At 45.8% G+C, this 26,001-nt stretch overlaps 1 protein-coding gene across 1 annotated transcript in view; it reads left to right on the forward strand.

Moving 5' to 3' along the window:
* LOC111152666 (ADAM metallopeptidase with thrombospondin type 1 motif 17) overlaps positions 1-26,001 on the forward strand; it is a 323,596-nt gene that overhangs the window by 155,874 nt on the left and 141,721 nt on the right. The window contains exons 9-10 of the mRNA XM_022511219.1: positions 10,229-10,369; positions 12,180-12,330. Coding sequence (XP_022366927.1) covers positions 10,229-10,369; positions 12,180-12,330 — 292 coding nt within the window. The remainder of the gene's footprint in view (positions 1-10,228; positions 10,370-12,179; positions 12,331-26,001) is intronic.

Consider the following 26,001-nt stretch of genomic DNA (forward strand, 5'->3'; position numbering starts at 1 on the left):
TCAGACAGAGGAGCTTCAAGAACCTTTAATATCCCAAACCCTGTGGCTCTTTAGAGCCCAGGTTTCAAATAGAAAATAGTCAATATCCCACATGACAGTCTCCTGGCAATATGCTTTTAACGTGCAAAATTTTCAAGTAGTAAAAGGAGAGGATGGGTAGATACCACAAAAACTCCAAGGTTCCCCACCCTCACCCCACACTCTCTGAGTCATTCTCAAAGTAAGGTGGGCATTCTTACTGTGCCCACCCAGCATCTCATGGCCCTGGATCTGTCTGTCTCTGTCTCCTGCCCTTGCCTTCTGAGCCTCAGATATTTTTGGGAAGGCTGGAGGGTAGGGTGGATGCTAGCAATGTCTCAGATGTGTGTTCTGGGTAAGATAACTGGGAGGTGTCCAAAAAGAAGGGGACCAAGTCAGAACCCCTGCCTGAACAATTCAGTGTCCAGGGAACAGAAGTGTGATTCTTTCAAGCTGGGCCCAGAGAGCTCTGGGCTGCTTCCTAGCACTTGTTCTCCCCAAGGCCATGTCCATACTCTGTAGGCCCCTCCCCTCTCTCCATAAGGTCTTGCTGGCAAGTCCCTTTGTCCTGAGGGCAGACTTGAGCCTCTCTGGTGCCTCTTGGCTTTTCATTACTGTTGCCAAAAGGGATTTTTCTATGTAGTCTGTAGTATTCTGAGGGCTCCCTGTCAGGCCCCCTGACCCTCAAGACAGCCACTCTTGGCACGGATTAGCAGGCTCATCCTTTGCTCTCCTTTGGGTGTGGGGGCAAATTTTATCCTCTAAAGGCTGGCCATACACTCAGATTCAAAGTAGAGACTGCCCAGGCTCAAATTATACTTGACCATTTCCCAGCTCTCTGACCTTGGGAGGGCTGCTCGATTTCTCAGTTCCCTCTCAGTTCTGCTTTCCCTAACCTGTGAAATGGGGACTATAATAGTGAGTTAACACACATAACATGTCCTGGCACAATGAAAACACTGTTCCTCTGCTTTTCCAGGTGCTCCCTCCTGCTTGGGCAGGAGGCCCCTATTGTAATGCACCCCTGTTCCTATTGTTAGCATCCCATTCAGCACCTGTGTCCAGGGAGAGGCCCACCTTTGTCGTGTGTCCCGTGGGCACCTGGGTGCTTAGAGCCTTGCCTGGTACGTGACAGACACGGAGTCCGTGCTGGTAGAGCGTAGGATTAGGTAATCAACTCAGGTCCTTCAGATCCTCTGGGCTTCCCCAGCTCACACCTGAGGGAATGGCAGCCCTCGGCTGACGCAGGAGCAGATAAATCCCCATCTCTGAGGAACGTAGTGAATAGAATCTGCACTTTGGTGTGGGGAGTCTTGCCCCCGCTTTGGCCCATCTGCCACCACAGTGCCCAACACACCGGACAGGGCCGTCACTCCTCTGGATGGCTGTGCTGACTGTTAAAACACAGGGTGCTCTGGCAGGGGAAGGGAAGGTTCCTCTGAATCAGGGACACAAGGGGACAGTTGGCGATAGGTAACCCCCGGCACTGGATACTGTGGTGGGAAGGGAAAGAATCACATTCTTCTTCCTTCTCTACCTCACTGCAGAGCAGGGCCATGGAGATTTGACGCACAGCAGAGGGATCAGGAGATTCGATCTGGAGCCCCTGAAGTACTTGCCCCTGTCACACTCCACAGAGGACAGCGACATAGGATGGGGGCTGGCTGTATATTTCCCTACAACTGAAATATCATGCTTCATTTACATATCATTTTTGCCATCCATTGTTAACTACAAGTTCCTTTTTGACATCTGGGAGGTAGGATGTATTAGCCCAGGATTTTGCATCTTTGGAAGGTTTTAGCTATCCTTCCACTTCCGGCCCTTTTCCAGCCCAGTATCTGCAGCCCCACTAGGTTAATTACTCTTTAGTCCAAGAAGCAGAAAGCATATGTTTCTCATTCTCACCCAGTCTCCCAGTTTCCGCTCACAAAGCTGCGGTGCCATGACAGGGACGGTGTTCTATTCCGGCACCCTTTCCTTGGCAGGATCTGGGGAGCACATTGCTCGAGAGAGAAACACTCCGTACACTTCAGCTTCAGCTTTTCTGCTGTGTTCTTGCTTGCTAAGCCAGGCACGTGGTCTTCTTGTTGAGCTGTCCTGGAACTGAAGTTCAGGGTTGGTTTCCCCATCGCTGCAGAGCCCCTTGGCAGACTGGGAAAATGAGTGGAGCTGAGACCCACTTATGCTGCATCAGCCTACATTCTTGGAAACCTTCCTGATGCTGGCAGTCTGGAGACCCGGAGGGGGTCCCACAGGACCAGCCAAGAGGGTCCTTGGCTTCACACAGGATGGAAATCAAACATGAGCCAGCGGGAAGTGAGAGCAGAGTTTACTGAAAATGTAGAGAGAGCAGATACAGATGGAGCATCTGAGAGACTCCGAAAGGAAAGGAGCATGAGTCTCATCTTTGTTTGGGGTCTAGGGGTTTTTATTGAGGACAGTGGCCTGGTATAGAGTCCCCTTAGACATCCAGGAACCAGTTAGAACAAAGACAAGGGCCTGGGTGTTACTCCTTAGAGCCAGGGGTCTTGGTGTCACGATGTCTAGCGCCAATGGTCTGGAATGCACATATGGTAGCTTTGTCCAGTCATTCTCACCTGGTCCTTCTTAGAAGTTATCTGTTCTAGAGAAGTCATGAACTCCCTGTCCCTTACAATGATGACATACAGTTATTTGCACCATGAAACACGTATGCAGTGGAGTAGGGGTGCAGGTCCCAGCAAGAATAGAAGCAGGAAAAGGAGCAAAACACAGATTTTTATGGAGTCCTTCAGTTTTCTTGCCTCATTCCCATGCCTCATGCATGCCTCCATCAAATGCAGCCAAGCCAGAGGAGGGCCCACCACAGACATGACGGAAGACAGGAGTCCCAGTAAACCATTGTGCAGTTTGGGAGGGTGGGGAGTGGAGGGAGCTCAGCCATGTCGATGATGCTGGCATCTGGAGCTGACAGTGTCTACATGGGCCTCATAGCCTTCTGGGGTTCAACAGGTCACACCAGGCCCTTGGTAGGGAGCACTTTTGCACTGTAGGCCCAGAGCGGGCAGGGATGAAGTCTCTGGGACCAGGATGGAATTCACTGTGTCTGTGGTTGTTTTTAGAAGCACTCACTGCTTCTGTAGTCTTCTTTTGAAATAAAAAGAATGTTTTTTCCAATGCATTTTCTTCTAAAAAGCTAAAGAGAGCCTCACAGAACTTTTCAGCATTAGAAGTATCTCCTTTGTTCTGCCTTATTATATCTCGCCCTTCACTTTTTCAGTTAGCAAAGGCATGTTATGTTATGTCATTCTTTGACTAAATTGATTTGACACAGAGAATGCCTCAGGTTTAATAGCACAGAGAAGGCATCCCTCTTTCTGTTGGAGATTATGTTTGCTCTTCAGGCACCTCATTGTCAAAATCAATTTAGGCTGACGTTCTTTCATTTTCTTGGATGCTGTGTAAAGCCTTCAGGGAGGTTCTACTCTGGTTCTCCAACTCAGGCTCTTCTAATAGATGACACTCAGGGATTTAGAGGGCTTTTCACAGTCTACATCATCAGCACAACCATCAGCAGGCAGAAAAAGTAGGCATAAATGAAGGTCATACAGAAAGTCACTATGAGGGGCACCTAGGTGTCTCAGGGGTTAAGCCTCTGCCTTCAGCTCACGTCATGATCCCAGGGTCTTGGGATTGAGCCCCGCATTGGGCTGTCTGCTAGCAGGGGGTCTGCTTCCTCTTCCCCCTCTGCTTGCTTCTCTGCCTACTTGTGATCTTTGTCTCTCTGTCAAATAAATAAATAATCTTTAATTAAAAAAAAAGTCACTGTGAGATAACCTGTGGAACTTTCCCTTTTCTAAATGTCCATGGCATTTAGTTCCTGGTATCTATACCTGGCCACTAATTCTTCTCTGGGTATGTCATCAGGTTGTCTTATTTCTCCCAGAATCTGTGGGTCTGTAAGTAATTTGTGGGCATGGATATACTCTTAATGCCAGTGTGATGACATCCACCGCTCCTGGCCCACTGATGGTATTCAAATTAGTTCAGTCACATTGCCTACACCCGTATGGTCCAGCATGGTAGCACTCAGCCACAGGTGGATCTTTAAAGTGATCTTAATTAAAATTTAATATGATAGGAGCTCTAGTTCTCTGCCGCACTAGCACATTTTAAACACTCAGTAGCCACCTGTGGTCAGTGGCTGCCATATCGGACAGCACAAATAGGGATTTTCCTTCATTACGGAAAGTTTCACTGGACAGCAAGGGTGAGCGCTTGTTGATTCATCTGTGATCCCCACCAGACTGTGGGCTTTCTGGAGGCAGGACTGTGTGCCACTCATTGCTTTATAACTGGTACCCTGAAAATGCCCGGTACAAGGTCATGTTCAGTCAGCTCTTATTGAAAGAGTGAATAGCAACTCTAAATTGTGTTCGGTCTTCTAGAATAGGAATCATGAAACGATTACATCCTCAACTGAAAAACCTGTCATAGTATCTGGTTCAAGCCCCTCACTTTCCAACTAAGAAAACAGGCCTGGGATGGTTGGAGCCTTGTGTCAGGTCCCCTAGCTAACTGGGGCAAACCTTTAACACCAACCATGACCTTTTTATCCTTGGACCATCACTCTGTCCACTATGTCAGAGTGTCTTAGTGTCTTTACTTTCAAATGGCAGTGAGGAAGTCCTCCTTAAATGATAGTTTAGAAGAAAATGTCCTCAAGTTGATCAAGTTTGCCTACCTACAAGCAATCTAGAGCAGATATATTCAGTGTGTGTGAATTAAGAGCATTTCCATTAGACTTGGGACCAGAGTAAAGATGTCCATGTGGTAACTAATATTCTCCATTGTTTTGGAAATCTGCCAAATTCCATAAGGCAAGAAATGAGGTATAAGCATTGAAAGGGAAGAGTCAGAGTGGTGGTTATCTGCATGTGGTAAGAGAATCATCTGACAAACTATCGCAACCACTGTGTCCACATTGATGCCAATCACAAGACCATGTACAATAACCCATGGCTTTCCTGTGCACAGGTAGGTCGGTTACAGCAGAATAAAAAGCAGACCTCATTCACCACATCTAGCAAAGACGTGGAATACCCAGTCTCATCACTGAGAGGCTACATACCTGCTCAGGTCTACCTGGCCCAGAAAGATGGTCTCAGAAAAAAGAGGCTGGCTGGCAGCGAGGAGCCTACCCAGCCCTGTCACACACTCAGGGTGGGCACACTCTTGACGGAGCGAGGGGCACTGTCATGCGCTATGCTCCTTCTCTCTTTTCCTTTTCTCTCTTTACCTCTCTCTCACCAGTGAATTGAATTTTTGTTAAGCGAAAAATTAACAGTGCATTTGATGTGACTCTTCCGTATGAGTAAACGCATATGCACGTGTGTGCACATGTACATAGTCCTGGGCCAGACCGAGGAGAGGACAGACCTGGCTCAGATACTTGACTTCAAAATCCCTTAGGTGTCAGTTCAAGAACGTGAGTGTTTTCCTTACGTGAGCGCTCTGACTAGGGAAGAGAGATGGCTTATAATGTACGCGTCTTACCTATCTTCACCGCTATGGTGTAATCCGCCTTGGCAAAACGGTTTTCACACCGGCTGTTAATTTTTCGCTTAACAAAAATTCAATTCACTGGTGAGAGAGGGGTAAAGAGAGAAAAGGAAAAGAGAGAAGGAGCATAGCGCAGATGACAGTGCCCCTTGCTTTGGCAAGAGTGTGCCCACCCTGTGGATTGTGATTCGCCCATTGGCGATTCAGAATTTCGTGGGCTTGTGGGATCATTCTTCCTGCAATGATCCAGTATGTGTAGGAGGTAAAGCTGAACCTGTAGAGACCCCCAGATCTACTCTGGAAGTTGCATTGCTGCTGAATTCCTGAAGGCTGACAGGCTCACTTCCCTGTGCACAACCAAAAACTAACAAAGACTTCTCTGGGGTGAAAGGATTTCGATGTGATTGCTGCCTACTTGTTTTGTTCCTCCCTCAAAGGGGTTATGGGTGATCATGACAGTTTAGCCTCTATAAGCGAGTGCACCCTGTTACCCCTAGTGACTTTCAACACGTGCAGGTGACATTTCTTAGTGGCTGAAGAGGGCACGGTGTGGTTCTTGGCAAAGAAGTATTGACAGTGAGAATTTTCCTGTCAAGGAAAAGTAAAGGTAGGGTGTTGGTTATTATCATGTTAAGTAATATTAACTAAAAGCTGTCTCTCATTTCCTAGAAATGAGGCACGAGCCATCCCTGTTACTGTAGCGTCAGTAAGCATTTCCTGAAAAGGGACTGTCATTCTGCCCACAGGGCTACTGGGATAGGGCCTGGACTGGCTGAGAACCCCTTCAGTGGAGAGGCTACATTGCAGGAGCCGTTTCCCTAGGTTCCCAGGCAAGACCACTTTGAGGGGAGGTGGGACCTGATTGCATCCCTGATGTCAAAATCCCAATGCTTCTCAGAAACAGTTTCCACACGTAGGCTCAGAGCCAGGTAAAATCAAAGCTTTCAGCATGGCAGACACACCAAGCCCAGAACTAGAACACCCAACCCTCTCCATGGTTTTTCAGGATTTGGGGTGAAGCTAGGAGGGGTTGAACATTGTAGGGATTCTCTTGGAACTCCCTGCATGGTATTTATCAGATTTCCTAAGGCAAGTACAGAAGCAGTGTGTTATTTGTTTTAAGATAAAAATCAACTCAAGGCCATTAAATTGTTATTGTGTCTGATAAATTTGGGTCATGTGTGACGTGAGGCCTGTCTGTATCCTTAACCCCACTGTTACTTAGAATTAGCATGTGTGCTTAATGCTACCCATTTTTTGTTAAATATAATGTTGCCAGAAGTAATAGATACCATGGGACATAAATCTAAAACAACATACATTTCTCAGTCAAGTATTCCTGAACTTAATCTAAAAATAGCTTAAACAGTAGTTTATGTAAACCTCAAATATCAAGACTCTCAGCCCAATGCTAGTTCATCTAACTGTAAATTTATGAGGCACTTCATTAGCATTTGAACATTTTAAACCGGATCAAGCATGACCTGTGTTAGACACAGGCTCCAGAAATCCAAGAATCCCACTCTTGGCTGATCTTGCTGACTGGAACATTCCTTGGGGAAGTCCTCCTCTGGGGCCGGCATCCTGAAACGCTCACATCACGTACTGTGCAGGCCCACAACTATGGATGGTATAGCCAGCTTTTCTGAACAACTGTTTTAAACAGAATTCTGTCTCCTGAGAGACAAGGCCCTCTGGCCAGCAGAGTCTGGCGGTGCGAGCAAAGGAGCCTCTTTCATTTTACAACCAACTTGACCACCAGAGAAAACTTAGAAGTGGTCACAAAGGAAACATTCCTCCATCTGTGGTGAGGCCACTCTGCCAGGGCTTGGATCTCCCCCAACTGTGGTTTCCCGAACGGCGTCCTTGTTGTTTGAAAAAACCCATCTGGTGGCCGCTCTGGAGATCCCAGCCTGGGATGATGGGAACCGGCTTCTAAAAGCGCAAAGCCAGATGAACAACTGACTCACATGTTGGTTCTCTGTAGAACTAGGTTCTCCGAGGTTGACGACAAAGCCTTTTCACCTAGTCCACTGCTGTGCTTACACCTTGTCACCGAAGATAGGATGGAGCCACGTTTTTCATGAGACATTTTATTTCTGTCACCTCTGCACACTGAGCAGAGTTCACTGAAATCCCTCAACGTTTTCACAAGATCCATTTGAAAACTCTCTCACTAGTTTTATGTAAAGATCTCAAATCAAACCCTAAATCAAATGTAAGATGGCTTTTAACATGCTCTGCTATAAATGCACTTGAAAAATCAGCTAGTTCCTTCAAATGTTAACATGAAACAAAGAGATGATAGGTAGACAGATGGCTGTAGATAGTTGTAGGTGTAGATGGATAATGAGCAGGAAAAAAAAATAAAAAACTGAGTTGTGACATTGAAAAAGAGGATTCATTCAGCAAAGTAACTACTGGAAATATATCTAAATTATTCCTCTTGGTCAGACTTCTCGGGCAATCTATCATTTCTTCATTTTGCTTGAACCAGATGGCTACCTGGTCTCTTGGCAGGAGGGCAGGACTGTCTAACCAGAGAAGACTTGGATTGTTCCGTTGAATGAGCCGCCACTGCATGACTTAGCACCCCTGTAATGGATAATGGATTCTCCAATTTTGTGGTGCTTTCCCCCATATTAAATAGATAATTCATCCAAGAAATATGCATGGAATGCCCGCTCTGTGCCAGTCACTGGTGGAGAAACTGGGTTAGAATGCTGCCCTGAGAGAATCTGGGGAGCTGGAAGAGCCTTTGGGAAACACAGAAGGAGGGCGTTGTTGAGGGCAGGGTCTAGTAGAGCAGTCCAGACCATGGCACAATGTGGCCATCCACATGAAGGTGACGCCACCGGTGTGCTTTCTTCTGAAAGGATAGTAGTTAATCATTTGACCAACTGACCAAAAAAATTGGTGCAAGTGGGGAAATGTAAAGAAATTATACTTAGGTGCCTTCTATATTTTGTTTTAGCTTAAGCCGTGAAAATGTTAAATATTTTCACCGATTTCACGGTGGGGGTGAAAGCTTTTTCTTTGAGGGCATGTGTCTGCTAACTAGACTTACATATCACCTTCTTCACACAAGCTGCAACTGTAATGAAATGAGTTCAAACCCCAGGGTTGTTGTTTTTTTCTTTTTTCTTTCTAGATGGAGTAGAACATAAAAGACCCTTATGAAGTGGGCCAGCACAGATTTTTATATTTTCACCCCTCATCTTTTACACTTGTCTTGCCCACCCCCAGTTGGGCAGTGGGCTATTTTTAGATACTCACTAAGTTAGTTTTCCTGAAAACAACAGCTTTCGTTCTCCTGTTTCATTGGTTAGCACAACATGTGACCACCCGTGTTAACTAACACAGCAGGTGTTAGTGACATAAATAGGTTTGAGAATACATACAATTAAGCCCAGGTTAAGTGTACCCTCGACTCACAGGAGCAGAAATGCATAGGTGAGCAGAGAGTGCCCAGCTGGCCTGGAGACCTAGGAGCACGAGGGCCTGCTGGTGTATTTCAAGAAGGATGTGGAAAGTTTTGACTAATCCAACTCCATGTGATGGTGGTGAAGGCTGTGTCTTGTAGGCAAGCATATGGAGGGACCTAGAGGGCATGCAGAGTAAAAACAGGTGGGTCTCTGTTGAGAGACACCAGGATTAAGCAGCCAACACGGGGAATTGATGGAAAATGGTCAGAGATATGTGACGGAAACCAGGAAAGGTGGCTCTGGAGAAGCCTTTAGAACCTCTTTTTGGAGTTGTCTCTGTATCTTCTCCTTGCCCAGGCTGGCAGTGATCCGAGGTCAAGGATGGCATATCATGCATCATTCTTTGTTCTATTTCTAGTCCATTAACTGGCACTTGGGAAACTTCTCTTATATATTTTTGAATGAAGGAAGGCGCATGTCCTCTCCATTGAGCTTGTTGACAAAGGATGGGCATCCTTGAGCACAGCAAGTCTCTGCCCTGGAAATCACAGACTGACAAAGCATGGGCCCTCTGATCTCATATGTTCTGTGTCCCAGGTTATCCCAGTGACAGCAGATGTGCAAACTAAGACCGTCATTCAGCCTATAGTGTGTGGAGGGCCACATACATCTAGACACCAAGATGCCCTGGTGTCTGTTAAGTACCCTGGGGCAGGGAAGGCGACAGGTATGATCTTGGTGGGCCCAGGTATAATGATGTGATATAAAAGATAGAAAAGCCACATTTTTCACTGATTTGAAGATCTGCACCCATGATATTATGTAAGCCAAAGTCTGGATGGTCCCCACTAGACCTTCACAATGTGATTTCCCCGTAGGACAACAAAACACTTAGATCCCTAATATTGGCATATTTTAGTGTCAAAAAGCAAGTGTAATCATCAGAAACTTAGAGTTTAAGAAATATGATACCACAGTGAATGTAATCTGTTCATGTCTTCATGCATTTAGCAAATGCTATGGTGTTCTGTGTGCTTCATCAGTCTTCATTCATGAAGTAAGGAAATCATCCCTCTGTTTCTATATGAACTTGTGGTTGTCAGTCTTCTCTGTTGAGAGTAGCCAAGTACCGAGTATCAACCTGTGTCACTCTTGGTCTCTCAGGTTTGACTTAAGTTAGCCTAGTATGTGAAAGCCTATAGTCTAAGTGTCCCTCTCTCCTTTTCCTTTCCCTCGGGCAGCTTGGGGATGAACCATGATGATGACCACTCGTCCTGTGCCGGCAGATCCCACATCATGTCAGGAGAGTGGGTAAAAGGCCGGAACCCCAGCGACCTCTCTTGGTCCTCATGCAGTCGTGATGACCTTGAAAACTTCCTCAAGTAAGTCTTTGAATCATTCTATACAGTCGCTACATTTGAAAGTACTTCCAGAAGACACAACAATTGGAGTCTTAGCAAGTGTGGGAAGGAGAAATGAATCTCTTAGAACTGTGAGCTGGCAAAGAGGCGGTCAGTACAGAACCTCCCCTATTGGACCAAGACTTCCTCCCAAGTGTGTGTCCAGTATGATGCAGGGCATCCAGCTGCTATTCATAAATGTTTTGTTGCTTGATTGAATGTTAACATGGTGACTGTGACTTGAAAAGAACCCCATCTTGTTTCTCTGCAGTATTTTGACCCTGAATGGACACCGTCTTAGCAGCATCCCTGGGCTGCTATGCAAAAGGACATTTCCTTAATGCTCAGGCTGCTTCCCTTGATAGGGAACGCATTTGCTGAGGAGCGAGGCCCGCTCACCTCCCTCCCATGTGGGCATGGGCTCTGTCTATCTCACTGTGACTTTCTTTCCAGAATATATCTGCACCATTCCACTCGCAGATTTCCATGGAAGAGCTGGCCATCTGATTTCAGACCTTTGTTAAACAAGGTTGTAGCTCCTGTACCATAAGCGTCCCTTAGTGTCAAGACCTCAGGGACAAACTTACAGATTTGATGGACAGACCCTAATCACTTCCTTACTTAGCTGGAGTTATCTGTCCTCTTCATGGAGACAAAAGGAACTCAGGGAGTCTTACCTGCCTATGAAGATTTGTAGTTCAGTAACACATTAAAGCACCCAGTGAATTCAGGACTGGGCAGTTAAGATATCACTCTGCCTTCTCTCCTCATCCTGAGTCTTCTTTTGTGACGTTTCCTGCGGTTAGGGAAATTAAGCGGTATACAAGTCTTAAAAATGGACTTGTCAGTTTTAATATAATTTGTTTCCTCCTGAGGACTTGTTATCATAGAACCTTAATGAAATATTGTAAGCCACTTGACATTGTTTCATTTTTCCCAGAAGGGTCAGTGAACCAGGGTGGGGCATTTTCATTTGCTCATACACACGTGGCTGGTCCCACTGCCTTTGTTCAAGTGTTGTGTATATCAGAGCCCAGGAGAGGTGGACCAGTGTCAGCCTCTGTGTATTCGTGTGCAGTTCTGTCCCTTAGGAATCTTGGTGAGAGGCTGGCTTTCCTTTCCACGACCATCTGCCTTGCTTTGGGAATTGAGAAATCAAAGCATTCAAGTATTTAACCTCCTAATGGAGCCACAGCCCCCCGGTTCAGTTTCTCAGAGTTGCTCTCAACATCTGTGAACACTCCCACCCTGGTTGCCGTCCTGATGTCTTTTGCAGGCCGTGCCACCAGCCAGCTTTCGGGGATGGGATACCTGGACCCATCCACTGTCACGGCCTGCCACAGCCCCTCCAAGAGAATCTGCAGAGTTGGAAATAAGCACTTGGTTTTTATTTGAAATGGAACAAAATGACCCTAACTTCTCTCTTTTTTTCTTCATTCCTAGTAATTTTGCTCAGAGACGTATTCTAAGAAAATACCCTAGGAATCTATTTCAAAAGCATTCTCATCCAAGAATGCTCAAACTTGAGAAAGGTACATTAGCCTCGTGGGTGTGCTTCTCAGGCCCTTTCCTAGTTGCTAAACTCCCATTGCCTTTGCCATAAATATCTGCATTGGGCCAGGTTGAAAAAAAGAGCAAAAAGAACCAAAAAGCACCATCCATGTGCCGGGGCTTGGGGCATCCTGCCATCGGTAGTTTGGAGATGCAGTTTCTCACCTGCTCTTGGCTGGCAAATCAGAACAGAAACGTGGGCAGGACACTCACCAGTCAGCTTGCCTCTTGGCTATTCCAGGTCAAAAGTCAGCGCATGTCTGCTGGTCACCGACCCCAGGAGCCAGCATGCTGTCCGTCTCCCTCACAAGCTACCAGGGATGCACTACAGCGCCAACGAGCAGTGCCAGATCTTGTTTGGCACCAATGCCACCTTCTGCCGAAACATGGAGGTAAGCAACCGCAGGAGGGCTGGCTCAGGAGAGAGCGCCTGCCTTCTCTTGGAGGACACTGCTCTCCTATGCCACTTGTGCGCACGCACACACCTGTGTATGCATGCACACATTCACTGATCCACGCACGCACATATGGGACACCCTCGAAGTCATTTGCACAGGAGCACCCCATCCTTCTCGGAAGTGAGGTAGTGTCATCTGATCTCAAACCCCAGACAGCTATGGGAGGCGGCTGAAAACCACGAAGCGCTGGGATGTGTCAGGTTGGGAACATTTCACTAAATAATAACATTGGTTATTTGATAGTGGTATCAGTGACCCTGTCAAGATATTCCATTTACTGAGCCATGCCCCCATGGTGTGTCCTTTGCTAGAGATTCTAACGTGTAAGCCCAGTCAGCCCTCACCACAGGCTCCCCGGGCTGCTCTCCCCAGCATACGGGGGGTAACACTAAGCCTCAGAGTTGAAGTGGTCGTTCCGAATGGCTTGGTTCATAGGCAGGAGAGCAAGGGTTGGTCTCAGTCTGTTTGCCTGCAGAGCGCATGCTTTCTCACCATGCTGCAGACAGCAGGCCATGGCTTGGCCCCTTCTGGGGGTGGAAGTACCAAGACGGACACGTGGGGACCTGGGCCGGTGTCATGTCTGTGCCATGGCCCAGAGGGAGGCCAGAGCAGCTGGTGTGCTAGCCGGCCATTGGCATTTGGCTCAGATAGGGGGGCAGGGCCTGTGCTGTTCTGGAGCGGAAGGCCAGAAGCAGGAGAACTAGCCCGGGTGGGGTCATGTGGGACTCAGGAGCCACCCAGTGGCAGCTGGCCCAAGGGGGGCCGTCCTAGAGCTGGAGCTCAGGTTGGCATTGAGTCCCGGGGCGGGAGCCTGGAGGGCGGGGCAGGTTCCCAGAACAAGAGCCAAGGGCAAGACTAACTCCAGAACAGACACACCAGGGATTGTGCCTCCAGATTGAGACCCCGGGGTCACAGCCAGGTAGAACAAGGCCGTCTGGACTCCGGGAGGTGGGATGCTGCCTCTCGAGAGCTTCCTGGCTCTGGGGGTGTTGGTTCAGGAAATCAGGGCAGAGTCCTCAGGTGGAGAACAACCTGCCATTGTTTGGGGGTACAGAAAAGGGCAGCGCCTTCTCGGCACTTCCCATTAGCTGTTTCCCTGAAGGGCATTTGTTCACTGTCGTGAATCCTTCTCTCCCATCCCCTTGCGGAGGGGCCAGCAAGGGGCCCTTCCAGAGCCGTCTCCCACTATGCACCCCAGTGCCTTGTACCTTACACCTCATTGGGGAGATGCAATGAGCCCCAGGATTTAGTCATCCCTGGCAGTCTGCCACTGGTGTGTCTGGTGCTCACCACTGGCCTTGACCATGAAGACACTTCTTCATATACCATGTGCTAGCCAGGAGGCACCATTTGCCTGTCCCAGCCTTCAGTGCTTTAAAGTACCCGACGACACAGAATCATCAGAAAGGGCAGCTTTCAGAGGGTCCTTTGATGGTGTGGTGTCTGCACAAAATCCATGTGGCTAGAACCCCAGTGGAGGACCCTGAGCATTCATGAAGAGTAAAGATGCCCTGGATAGCGGGGATGGAGAAGAGGGAAGTGCCCAGCTGAGTCACAGAACACGGAGCAGCCACTCGGCCCAACCTCAGGGCTGGTGGGATATTGCAGGCCAGGCTCTGCTGGCCCAAACGGGGCAGAATGGATGGCGGAGGCAGTGGGGCTGGAGGTGCGGTGGGGGTGGGGAGCCAGGCAGAGACCACTTCCTGCCTGAGAGCTGCAGCCATTTTTTGCCTTTTAGGAGCCAGGTAATTGCATACCAGTTGGGCCAGGAGGGATAGGAGGAGGGAGATACCTCTACTGGGGACTTACGAGTTCCCAGGCAGAGAGAGCGCATAGATAGGGTCAACTTTCCACGCACTGTCACATGAAACCCTGAGGACAGCTGTCAAGGCAGAGGCTTTGTACCCCATTTAACAGATGAGAAAACAGAATGCTAAGAGAGGTTAGGTAATAGGCCAAGGTCAACCAGCCAGGAAGGTGGGGGTGGGCTGCAGGCTGAGCCTGGTTGTGTCTATTACTGAGGAAGGAAAGACTATGTACAGGCATTTAAAGACAGACCCCAACAGGGAGGAAGGTGACCTGGTATTTCATTTTCCTTTGCTAGCTTCATTTTGTTTGAAGAAGACACTGAAATGTTGTTAAGTAACAATCAGCTCAGCTATGTTACTTTTTTTTTTCCTCCCTAGAAGCTCAACATACAAATATATAAAGTGAGATCCTCTCATTGTGCAAGTTATAGGGAAACCAAACATTATTTTCACAGCTCACCAGGAAGCACAAAATACATTTCCCCACTTGCCTTTCCTTTGAGAGCTCACCAGTCCTAAAATAAAATGGACATTTGTCTCCCCAGTACCTAGCAGGAGCAGAGGAGCATGTGTTAGCATAGCTGACTAGCTGGCCAGCAGCCTCAGGGAGCTGGTGGAAATTTTCCTGCTTGCAAGACAAGGGTGCTCCCTTCAGTGTGCATCTTACAGTCAGATTGCGGCAACTCACACAGTCAGATGGTGGTAATGCCATGCTGAAGCACAGGAGATACGGATGGAGAAGAGAGGCAGGAGCCAGCTGGGAACCAAGAGCTTGGAGAGTGCTACCCTAGGCCTGGAACACACCCTACGATTCAAAGCCAAACTAAGGCAGTACCCTACTACGGGGTTCTTTTTTTCTTTTTCTTTTTCTTTTTAAGATTAATTAATTAATTAATTAGAAAGAGAGGGCATGAGTAGTGGAAGGGGCAGAAAGAGAGGGAGAAAGAGTCTTAAGCAGACTCCACTCTGAGCACAGAGGCCAGTGGGGGAGGGAGCTTGATTCTAGGATCCTGAGATCATGACCTGAGCTGAAATCAAGAGTCAGATGCTTAATCGACTGAGCCACCCAGGTGTCCCCCAACTAAGGGATTCTAAGACTTGCTTTGTCATAAATTTACTCATGTGGTACTTTTGTGAATCTGTGTTTCAGTGGGTGTTCAGTATAACAGAAGGGTGTACATATGTTATATTGTTCCTTTCTTATCCCCTGTAACACTGACTTTTGGTGCTAGTATGAGCCCTTTCCCCTCTTCATCCTTTCCTTACTTCCTTCTGCATCTTCTTTCCCCTACTCCGTTCCAGGTGAATTGCCTACCTGTTCTTTCTTGAACTTGCAGGGACACGCTCTGCTTCATGCTGGCCATTTCCTCTGCCAGGATACTCTCCTCCCACATGTCCCGGTGACTAAGTGCCTCATCTTTTTTGAGTTTTGGGGTTTTGTTTTTTCAGCCTTCTCAAGGAGGCCTACCCTGACCATGCAATTTAAAATTTTAATCTGGTAAGGGATGCCTGGGTGGCTCAGCTGGTTAAGCATCTGATACTCAATTTTGGCGTGGGTCATGATACCCCAGGGTCATGAGTTTGAGCCCTGCATCAGGCACAATGCTCAGCAGGGAGTCTCCTTGAGATTCTCTCTCTCTCCTCTCCTTCTGCTTCTCCCCCTAAATCACTGACACACAATAAATAAGTAAATAAATAAAATCCTTAAAAATGTTAATCTGGTAACCCTCTCCCACCCACTCTTAGAGCACCCAGGTCTCCTGATTCCCTAAGGGAAAGCCCTACTTTCAGAAACTTACCATTTTTTAACATGTTATATAATTCACTTGCTTGTCATAACTATTGATAATCTCCCTCTAGATGATAAACCCTTCAAGGGCAGGAATATTTGATTTTACTCACCATTGTTTTCCAAGTACTTTGGTCAGTGCTGGCACATAGTAAGTAATTATTGATCTGGGACCCATCCATAACCCTAACAGCAAATTTAAGTTTTCATGTGACTTTATCCAACCACTGATGACCCTTGGATAAGCCTGTGTTGAAGAAGAAACTCTTAGAGATGTCCCTGTATAATGATAATGTGCTGACTCTCTCTAAATCTGAGTTAACTATCTGTTTCAGCAACATACATGTAAGACTTTGTCAAATGTTTTGCAGGGATCCAAAAAGATCTTTCCTCTGGCTTCCTCCCAGGGCAAGAAATTGTTCAAAGCATCAGAGTAGATCTGGTAGTGAGTGATTGGTTGCTAGTGACCATCTCTGTGTGTCTCTTATTTGTGCATTAGTGCCCTCATTGGCAAAATCCAAGGCTCCTGGTGAGTTAATACACATAAGGTACTGAGAACTGAGTCTGTCACAATGTCAGCACCCACATACTTGAGCTGATATGTGTGTTATTATTACCATTCTGGGTAGTACTGATTCCCATCCATGGAACACAGAACTAAATCTGTCTGTGTACATCTGTAGGCTCAGCATTTCTCTGTATTGAACTTCTCACTGGCATGAAAAATAAAGCATTATGTAATACCTGTATTCTGGCAGCCAGAGATATCCAGAACCAATCAGAAAGGTCTTTTAATCCCATGCCAGATTGAACTTTATAACCATTATTATTCTTTAATGACTTTGAGGATTGAATTGGATCTCATGTAATAAAATGATTATGGTCCCAATGTTGCCTTTAGTTTCTTATTCTGACTTCTGCCTTTGGCCAAGATGAAGTAACAGGAACCAGATTTACTGCCCCACCTGAAGCAACTAAGAAATCAGATGAACTATATGAGCTATATGAAATAGTGATTTTTTTCCATGACATTGGACATCCAGCAAGAAAGAATTATCATTCTTGAGAGATGTGGAGCATATAAGGTGAGCCCTCTGATTATCCAGACTTACTGCCTGGACAGTCTCAAGGCTATAGCATGGGGAGGGAGAACTGAGAAGAAACAAACCTTCCTGAGTTGAAGAAATGGAGCTAGGAGCACAGAGAGGCCAAGGAAGTTAGAGTTCACAGAGAGAGGTTCCATAGAAGAGTTTTATAAAGAAAAAAACCTCAGAAATGTGCATAATATCTCCATGAGTCTTCAGCTTACTACTCAGCAATGTATGTGTGAGAAGATGACCCAAGACCATCTGGAAATATTAGTGGGAAGAACCTCTAGAGCTCATGTAAAATGCGCAGAAGGGTGTTGCATCAGTAGCATGGCAAAATTAGCCCTGTCCTAAATGCTGATCTAGTGCCACCTAATAAAGTTTAGAAGCAAAATCTGAAAGGATCACACTGGTTTTCAGGTGACTTAAGCAGGCCCTAGAACAAAGCTAAAAAATATTTTTAGAAATACAAAATCATCTACCACTCAATGACATAAAATTCACAATGTCTAGCATCAAATAAAAAATTACCAGGTCTTCAAAGAGCAGAAAAATACATCCATGATGAGGAGAAAAATCGATCAATCAAAACTGACCAAGAAAGACACAGAAGATAGAATTAACAGACAAGAGTGTTAAAACAGTAATTGTAACCATAATCCAGATTCAAGAAGATAGCAGAAAGATGGAACATGTTAAGTAGAGATATGGAAGGTACAAAACAGATCCCAAGGAAACTCTAGAAATGAAAACTCCACTGTCTGAAATAAAAAAGACCCTGTTGCTGGGAAATGAGAGATTGCAGAAGAAATCCTCAGTGAACTTGAAAATGAAGTGATTAAAAAAAAGTAAGAAATAGAAGACTGCATGAGTGAGCTGTGGGTCTTCAGATGGAGAGACACACACACACACACACACACACACACCCACCCACCCACCCACCCAGAAGGAAATGAGAGAGAGCAAGGACAGAAATACTTGAAATAATGGCTAAAAAAAATTTCAATCTTGGTGAAAATGATAAGCCCACAGATCCAAGAAACTCAGTGACCCCCAAGCAAAAGAAACATGAAGAAATCTAGACCAACAATCCTCATGATCCAGTTGCTTAAAAGTAATGATAAAGAGAAAATCTTAAAAAGGCCAGAGGAGGGGCGCCTGGGTGGCTCAGTGGGTTAAGCCTCTGCCTTTGGCTCAGGTCATGATCTCGGGGTCCTGGGATTGAGTCAGGCAGAAAGAAAATGATTGTAGATAGAAATCTAGATCAATACAAAGAAATGAAGAACCCTGGAAGTAGGGGCTACATGGGTGAATATATGATATACTTAAGTATATTCAACTGTCTTTAAAAGATCCTTTGTGGGGGGGGGACACCTGGGTGGCTCAGTGGGTTAAAGCCTCTGCCTTCGGCTCAGGTCATGATCCCAGGGTCCTGGGATCGGGTCCCGTGTCCGGCTCTCTGCTCAGCGGGGGCCTACTTCCCCCTCTCTGTCTACTTGTGATCTCTCTCTCTATGTCTAATAAATAAATAAAATTTAAAAAAAAGTCTTTAAAAGATCCTTGACCATTTAAACAAATGGTAAGTTTCTAAGATAGAAAGACCATGGACATAGTCGATGTCCATGTCCTAATCCCAGAACCTGTGAGCTTTACCTTGCAGGGCGAGAGGGACTTCTCAGGTTTTATTCAGTTAAGGATCTTGAGATGGGGAGATTTCCTGAATTCCCTGGATGGGCCTGATTGTAATCAGAAGGGTCCTGAGTGAGGGCGAAGCAGGAGATCAGAATAGGTAGCAGAAGGAAAAGGTGGGAGTCATGCAAGGAGGTGGCCATCAGCCAAGGAAAGCAAGGCAGCTTCTAGGAGCTGGAAATTTCAGGGAGATAGATTGTCCCCTCAAAGCCTCCAGAGAGGCTGGGAATACCTTGATTTAAGTCCATTGCAACTGATTCTGGATTTCCAACCTCCAGAACTGTATGATGAGAAATTTGTGTTCTCTTCAATCATGAAGTTTATGGCGATGTTTTTTTTTTTAAAGAAACAGTAAGAAACAGTAATAGATTTGCCATGGGAAACCAGTGCAGTAATGTAGAGTTTATGACATTCCTAAGAGTAAAGTGCATGATATTCACACAAAGGCCAGGGCAGGAGAGAGGTTCATATACTATCGTAAGGTTTTATACTATGTATGAGGTGGAATGATTGCACAGAAAGACAGACTGTGGTAACTTAAAGATGTATAGTATCACCTGTCAGTCAACCAATAAACAACACAACAAAGTTACAGCTCATAAGCCAACAAAGAAAACAAAACGTGAGCATGTATTGCTTATCCCTGTCGCCCCTCAAGCATATTAGAAATAGGTTACATAAAGTGAATTCTAAGTGTATGTTTCACAATAGTCATTTATACTCCATTCTGCTAAGATAATGGTGCAGTTGACGTTAGGGCCCATGACGAATTCTGTTTAGATGTAGGTCTCCTTGTTGCCCTGTGCTCATCCCACTTCTCCAGCTGTCCATTTCTTCACGATAATCATGCCCATGATATCATGACATGTTAAGGGTCTCTGGTTATTTCAGAGATGAACTGTGATGCAGAATTCTCAGCAAAATCCTCCAAATCACGTGAGGCCCCCTTTAATAGGAAAAAAAGGTACTACTTTCTAGATAGTGTGAAAAAGAAAGAAAAACACTCATCCAGGAATTTTAGGGGAATGAACATCACAAAGCCATTACAGCTCTGAGAATCTGGAGGAACCTCTTTTACAAACCACACTCATGCAACTGTTAAGTTGGGAACACCGTCCCTGTTCTTAGGTCTGGGATCCCCCAAAACTTGTTGATGGTGAAAACTTCACTGGCAAGCCCCTCAGTGGATATTCCTGTGCAGAGCAGTAGGGGGTAGGTTGGAAAAATACCTAAACTATGCATGAGGAAAGTATATGTGTGTGTGTGTGTGTGTGTGTGTGTGTGTGTGTGTGAGAAATTTCTAGAACTTTAAGCCTATCACACACACAAAAAGAATGAAACGTAACCGAGGTTGGACACCGCTAAGGGAAGAAAACCACAAAACACACCAGTGCTGAGGAGTTGAACATTTTCTTTTTCATTTTCTGGAATAGAAACCCATAAAAATAAGAAGAAAAGAAACTGGAGAGATTACATTTTCAGAAAAATACTAACCACCATGACTACCAGCGGGGAAAGTTTTCATTTTGCTTCTGCCTTTTATGAGGAACCAAAGCTGATCCCTGGCAGAAGGTGGATGCCTATCATCTCAGAGGGTTATGTTTCTCATGGACACAACTTTATTGTACAGAAGCAGGGGTTCTGAACCAGGGGCTGCCGGATAGATTTCAGAGGTTTTGTGAACAAGGATGATGGAAGTTTACATCTTTATCTTTTTCCAATCTGTAACTGAAATGAGTACAGTTGACCCTTGAACAGCACGGGTATGCTCTGTAGGAATCCACTTATACGTGGGACTTTTTAAAATAAATACAGTATAGTAGTGTGAATGTATTTTCTCTTTTTTAAAATATTTTATTTATTTGAGAGCAAGCAAGCAAGCATGAGCCGGGAGGAAGAGGCAGAGGGAGAGGGAGAAGCAGGTTCCCTGCGAAGCAGGGAGCTCAATGCGGGGCTCCATCCCAGGACCCTGGGATCATGACCTCAGCCAGAGGCAGACACTTAACCAAATGACCCACCCAGGCGCTCCTGAATATATTTTTCTCTTATGGTTTTCTTAACATTGACTTGTACTTAAACTAAATTTATTGTAAGAATATAGTATATAATAGAGGCGACTGGGTGGCTCAGTGGGTTAAAGCCTCTGCCTTCAGCTCAGGTCATGATCCCAGGGTCCTGGGATCGAGCCCACATCGGGCTCTCTGCTCAGCGGGGAGCCTGCTTCCCCTCTCTCTCTCTGCCTGCCTCTCTGCCTACTTGTGATCTCTGTCAAATGAATAAAATCTTTAAAAAAAAAAAAACAGTATGTAACATAGGTAACATACAAAACATGTGCTAGTCAACTGTTTATGTCATTGGTAAGGTCTCCAAACAGCAGAAGACTATTAGTAGTCAGGTTTGGGGGGAGTCAGAAGTGACATGTGGACTTTCAGTGGTGTCAGGGGTCAGCATCCCTATGCCGGTGTTGTTCAAGGCTCAACTGTAGTTTCCTTCAACCATGGATGTTGGCAGTAAGCCACAACAGTCTTAGCAGCACCCATGATTGCCTCAGGATTAGGACTCCCAGATAGTTTCATACTGCGTGACAGTTGTAGCTGCTACCTCAAGTTACCATTTACACTCACCACAATGGTTAGGGTTGCCCGAGTGGCTTAGTTGATTAAGCATCTGACTCTTGATTTCTGCTCAGGTCATGATGTCAGTGTTGTGAGATCAAGCCCTGTATCAGGCTCCCCACTCATCAAAGAGTCTGCTTGTCCCGCTCTCTGTTTTCCTCCCCCTGCTTACTCTTTTGTCTCTGTCTCTCGCAAATAATCTTTAAAATTACAGTGGTTATTAGACCCAGGGCCAGATCTTCTCAGGTAACGTGTTGACAAAGAAACACATGGGTCACTGAACTATTTATTTTTGTATTTTGGATTATACTTTGTTTCCTTGGCAATATTATGAATTCTGTAATTATGCATTGACAAATATTATTCTGCAAAGGTGTTTATAGGCTCCCCAGGTGACTCATAGCAAAAGGCTCGGTACTAGGCCATGGCAGGCCACCATCTGTCTCCAGCAGGAAGTGTTGGCTTGCCATGAGCTATTCCTCTTCTTTTGTTGGAATTTAAATATGGAAGTTCCTTCTGACTGGGACTTTGTGTAGTTTTTTTTTTTTTTTTTTTTTTAAAGATCAATCAAAATTACAAGCCATTTCTGCATTCAGAGGCATAGGGTAAATAACCTGGGAAAAACAGTTGCTTTGGGAGCAGCCTAGCTTCAAATATTAACCAGATTTCTTGCCTTCTTAAAGACTTGCATACTAGAGAGTCCAGAGAAATTAAAATGCAGTCCATTTTCATGTCTAGGGCTCTGGAGATCCCCACACCATCACCATTACATCCATGTCTGTCTGCAAAATACTGGTATTGTAAGGCTCAGAGCTGTCTATGGAAATATGAACTACCAAAAAAAAAAAAAATTGGCATCGATAGCTGGCATTTCTTGCAGCAATTATTGGCAAATATAGCTGTCTCCTCTTTTAGCCAATGGTAATGTGATGTTTTTAATTCAATAAAGCATTTCAAGAAAGTCCAAACATAAAAGTTATAAACATTGGATGGTAAATATTTATTACAAAGGGGAAATGAACTTTACACAATTAGCCCGGTCCATCTTCTTTATGATTACAAGTTCCTCCTGTCTCTGTCAGGAAAGTCACTAGAAAGCCAAGGCACTATTTAACAAGACTTTAAAGCTGTTGGGGCTCAGATATCCTGCTGGGTGGAGCAGAGGGTGAGAGAGCCCAAGGTAGATATTGTCAGCTGAAAGGCAGAGTGTCACATGGCTCCTGGAGACAGAAGGAAGAGATGCAGAGTTAGGACAACATTATGACAATGATCACAGTCTCATAAAGCCCCCAGCCCCTTCCTGCATGAAAGATACTTATCTGCCCCCCCTCATCACCCTGATTCCTGGAGATTCTCAGTTGGAAGGTGCTATGTAATGACTACTCACCTTTAGCCCAACAATCTCCTTGGCAACACATTCCATCATTGCCCTGAAGCCCGTGTATGACAGTTGGGAAGGGATGAACACCAGCCTTATAACTGACTTGAGCAAAGGTGTGCCTACACATCATGGCATTTGCAATGGACAGGCATGTGCCAATCATTCTATTTTTTTTTTTTTTTTTAAGCTTTGAGCACAGAAGCTGTAGGCCACTTGTTTCAGGAAGGCAAGAGTGTCTAGAATGGTAATCGGGATTTGAGGGTCTCATGTCTTCTTTCTCCCTATTGTTCGCTCTTCCCCTCTAATTTTCTTGGCCTTTCTGCACTGCATGGAGGTGCTGTTCCTATCACACAGTGCTTAAGAAGGTCGCCTCCCAAATCAGGCACACAGGGTCATGTCCTGCCTCTGCCTCTTGAGCAAGTTACACAGTCTCTTTTGCCTCAGTTTTCCAGTCTGCAAAATGGGGTGGGGGAAGCTCTACTTACATACCATAGGGTTATTATAAGGGCTAAGTAACAAATGACGTGTACTGTGCACTCAGGAAGGGGTAGTACTACCACTGTTTTCTGTCCTGAAGCCAGTGGCAGAGGGGACACTATTTAGCTGACAGTCTTGTTGATTGGTCCTTCTTTTCTGCATCTTTCCTTGTGCTTTCTTTCTTTCCGTCATTCTTCCTGCTACCTTAGGAACACCAGGCATTGTTCTCCAGCAACCAGTCTCTCTGTCTTGTCACAACCTCACCCCGCCTCCTACCCGCCACCTCAAGTTGCCGGGATGGAAAGGCTCTTTGCGAACTTTCCCAGATCCCATAGAGATTCTCATAGGCATCTTAATGACTAGAGGTGCTGGTAGGGTCCAGGAAGCTCAGAGTGTCAGAATTCCACCTGGAACTACAGGTGCTTTTCTCTCGTATTGGTCACTTCTACACCTGGTGGGTCATTAGAAGCTTCTCCAGAGAAAGTCGAAGTTTGAACGCCCTCCTCCAGATCTTCAGTCTCTGAGTCTCTAGAAAACAGCTTTCCTGGGGAAATCTCACACTCAGCCAGGCTTTGGAACTGCCTATCTAAATGAGACCTGCCCCTTTAATGTTGAGTACCTGGCCAGAGTGGGCGGCTGGCCTGAGCCAGAGCCTCGCCCTGCCCCTCTCAGACAGACGGGGCCACGCGGTAGGACATTGGGTTGGGTGCCAGGTTGAAAACTGTCCTGCCTGCCTCAGTCTCAGCCTCCTGCCCAGCATCTGTAGCCTTTCTCAAAACTGTTGGGCTTTGGCAGCAGATGGCCCCAATTTTCCAGAAGTGTTTGGAAGTTTACAGTAGACTGCCTCCTCAGAGAACTCTCCAGACTTTGCAAGTTGTGTTGTTATCTGCCATTTCTTGTCCCCCGTCCCCCGACCCCTTGCCAGCAGAGTGCCTGGATGCCCCCGCCCTGCCTTCACCCTGTGACATCCCCTCTCTCCCTCAAGGTGGCCCCAGCCAGGTAACCGTCTCTGTGACCCACAGGACATGGAAGGAGTGACCAACCTCAGGGCTCAGGGAGCCTTCCAGAAATGGGGCTGGCATACCAGCCTGGGGGAAGGCTTCAGACTGCAGTAGTACTTGTGGAAATTTTGGATTAGTAACTTTTTCATCCAGCTCTTATTTTATCTCCCTTTTGGCTGGTGTTATCAGCAACACATTTCTGAGGGTTTTTACATAACCATTGCCTTCAGTATGGCTGCGAGACAGAGCTGTTCTCCAAACACTCAGTGGGTGCCCGGTGAGGAAGAGTATCAAAACAACCTCCCTGGCACTTAAAATGGACACCAGACACTGCCAGTGGCAGAAAAATGGTAAAGCTTTGAATGCAGGAACAGTGATGTCTCCTGAGGAACTCAGACCTTGCCTGTGTTTTCACAGTACACCATGGGAGGAAAGCTTGGCACTGGCGTGCTTGTCCCGCAGCCGCTGGAGGCTCTCTGCTGCGAAATGCAGTTGATACGACTTTTGCCAAACCTTAAATGTAGCCAGGGAGGCAACAGATGCTAGAACCAGACAGCTGTTTCATTTTCCTTGTTCTTGGTCCCAGACCAGTAGCTTTCCACTGCTGTTTGGTTTGGTTTGGTTTGGTTTGGTTTGGTTTTGGGATTTTTTTGTTTTTTTGTTTTTGGTAGTGGTGGTGGTGGTGGTTGTTACTATTATTTTTTTCTCTCCCATCTGACCTTATTTCACTTTTTCCCCCCCTATAAAACTTGATACTTTCATCATTTAACACAAAGTTAAAATCCAGGGCAGGATAAAATTTTACCTGTACATGACAAACATGATCCTCCTTTATTCCTCTTAGGCAGGAGCAGGTCTCGAGCTGATTGCCCTACTTTCTTCTGTTTGTTGGAGCAGGAGCTGGGGGAGCCTGTGCATTCCCACCCCTGATGTGACTTGAGTGACTGTACATTTCATTTGAGCCAAGATTATGTAGCCCAGTGATGCTTGCAAACGGAACATTATGGGCTCAGGGCCCAAAACATTCCATTCTACTGCAAATAGGAGACAGTGATGTGAAGAGCCCATGCTCCTGGTTGATGGAGAGGGTGTGAGATTGTAGGGGGACAAAGCAGAGGAGGACATTGGGACCCATCAAGAGGCAGTATTAAAACCAGTGGATAAGAGGATGTGTTCTAGGGCCCTCTCAGCTCCGCAGCTTGGGTAGGTCACTGCAAAGTGTGACAAGTGATTGTTTCTGTCTCCTATGTGGTATGAGTGATAATGAGATAATTCTGATAAAGTACTTAGCCTGAACTCAGTAAACTCTTAGAATATGTTAGCTCTTCCCTTACGCTGTCAGAGCAGTGCATGGCCTCCTCATGAATGTATTTGTTCATTCATTGATTCATTCATTTGCTCATTCAGCGAGGCTTGTCTGGGTGTGTACCGTGTGCTTCCACATGTATTGTACTGGAATTAATATCCTGGTTTTGATAATGGTTTTAGGATTCTGTAAGGTTCTGACACAGAGGGAAGCTGGTAGGGGTGTGGGGGTGGAAAGTACATACTTTTCTGTACTGTTTTTGTACCTCTTCTTTAACTCTAAGGCTATCTCACAATAAAAAGCGAAATAACACAATCAGTAGTTAAAAAAAAAAAAGAAAAAGGATGGGGCAATTCCATTTACACAGGGATTGAACAACTCTAAAATGTTAAGAGAAAAAAAGCAAGATACACAATAGCATGGCAGGATGCTAATATTTGTATTAGCCTCC

This window comes from Enhydra lutris, unplaced genomic scaffold (assembly GCF_002288905.1).
Source record: "Enhydra lutris kenyoni isolate GAN:26980312 unplaced genomic scaffold, ASM228890v2 scaffoldscaffold29, whole genome shotgun sequence".
Taxonomy (NCBI): Eukaryota; Metazoa; Chordata; class Mammalia; order Carnivora; family Mustelidae; genus Enhydra; species Enhydra lutris.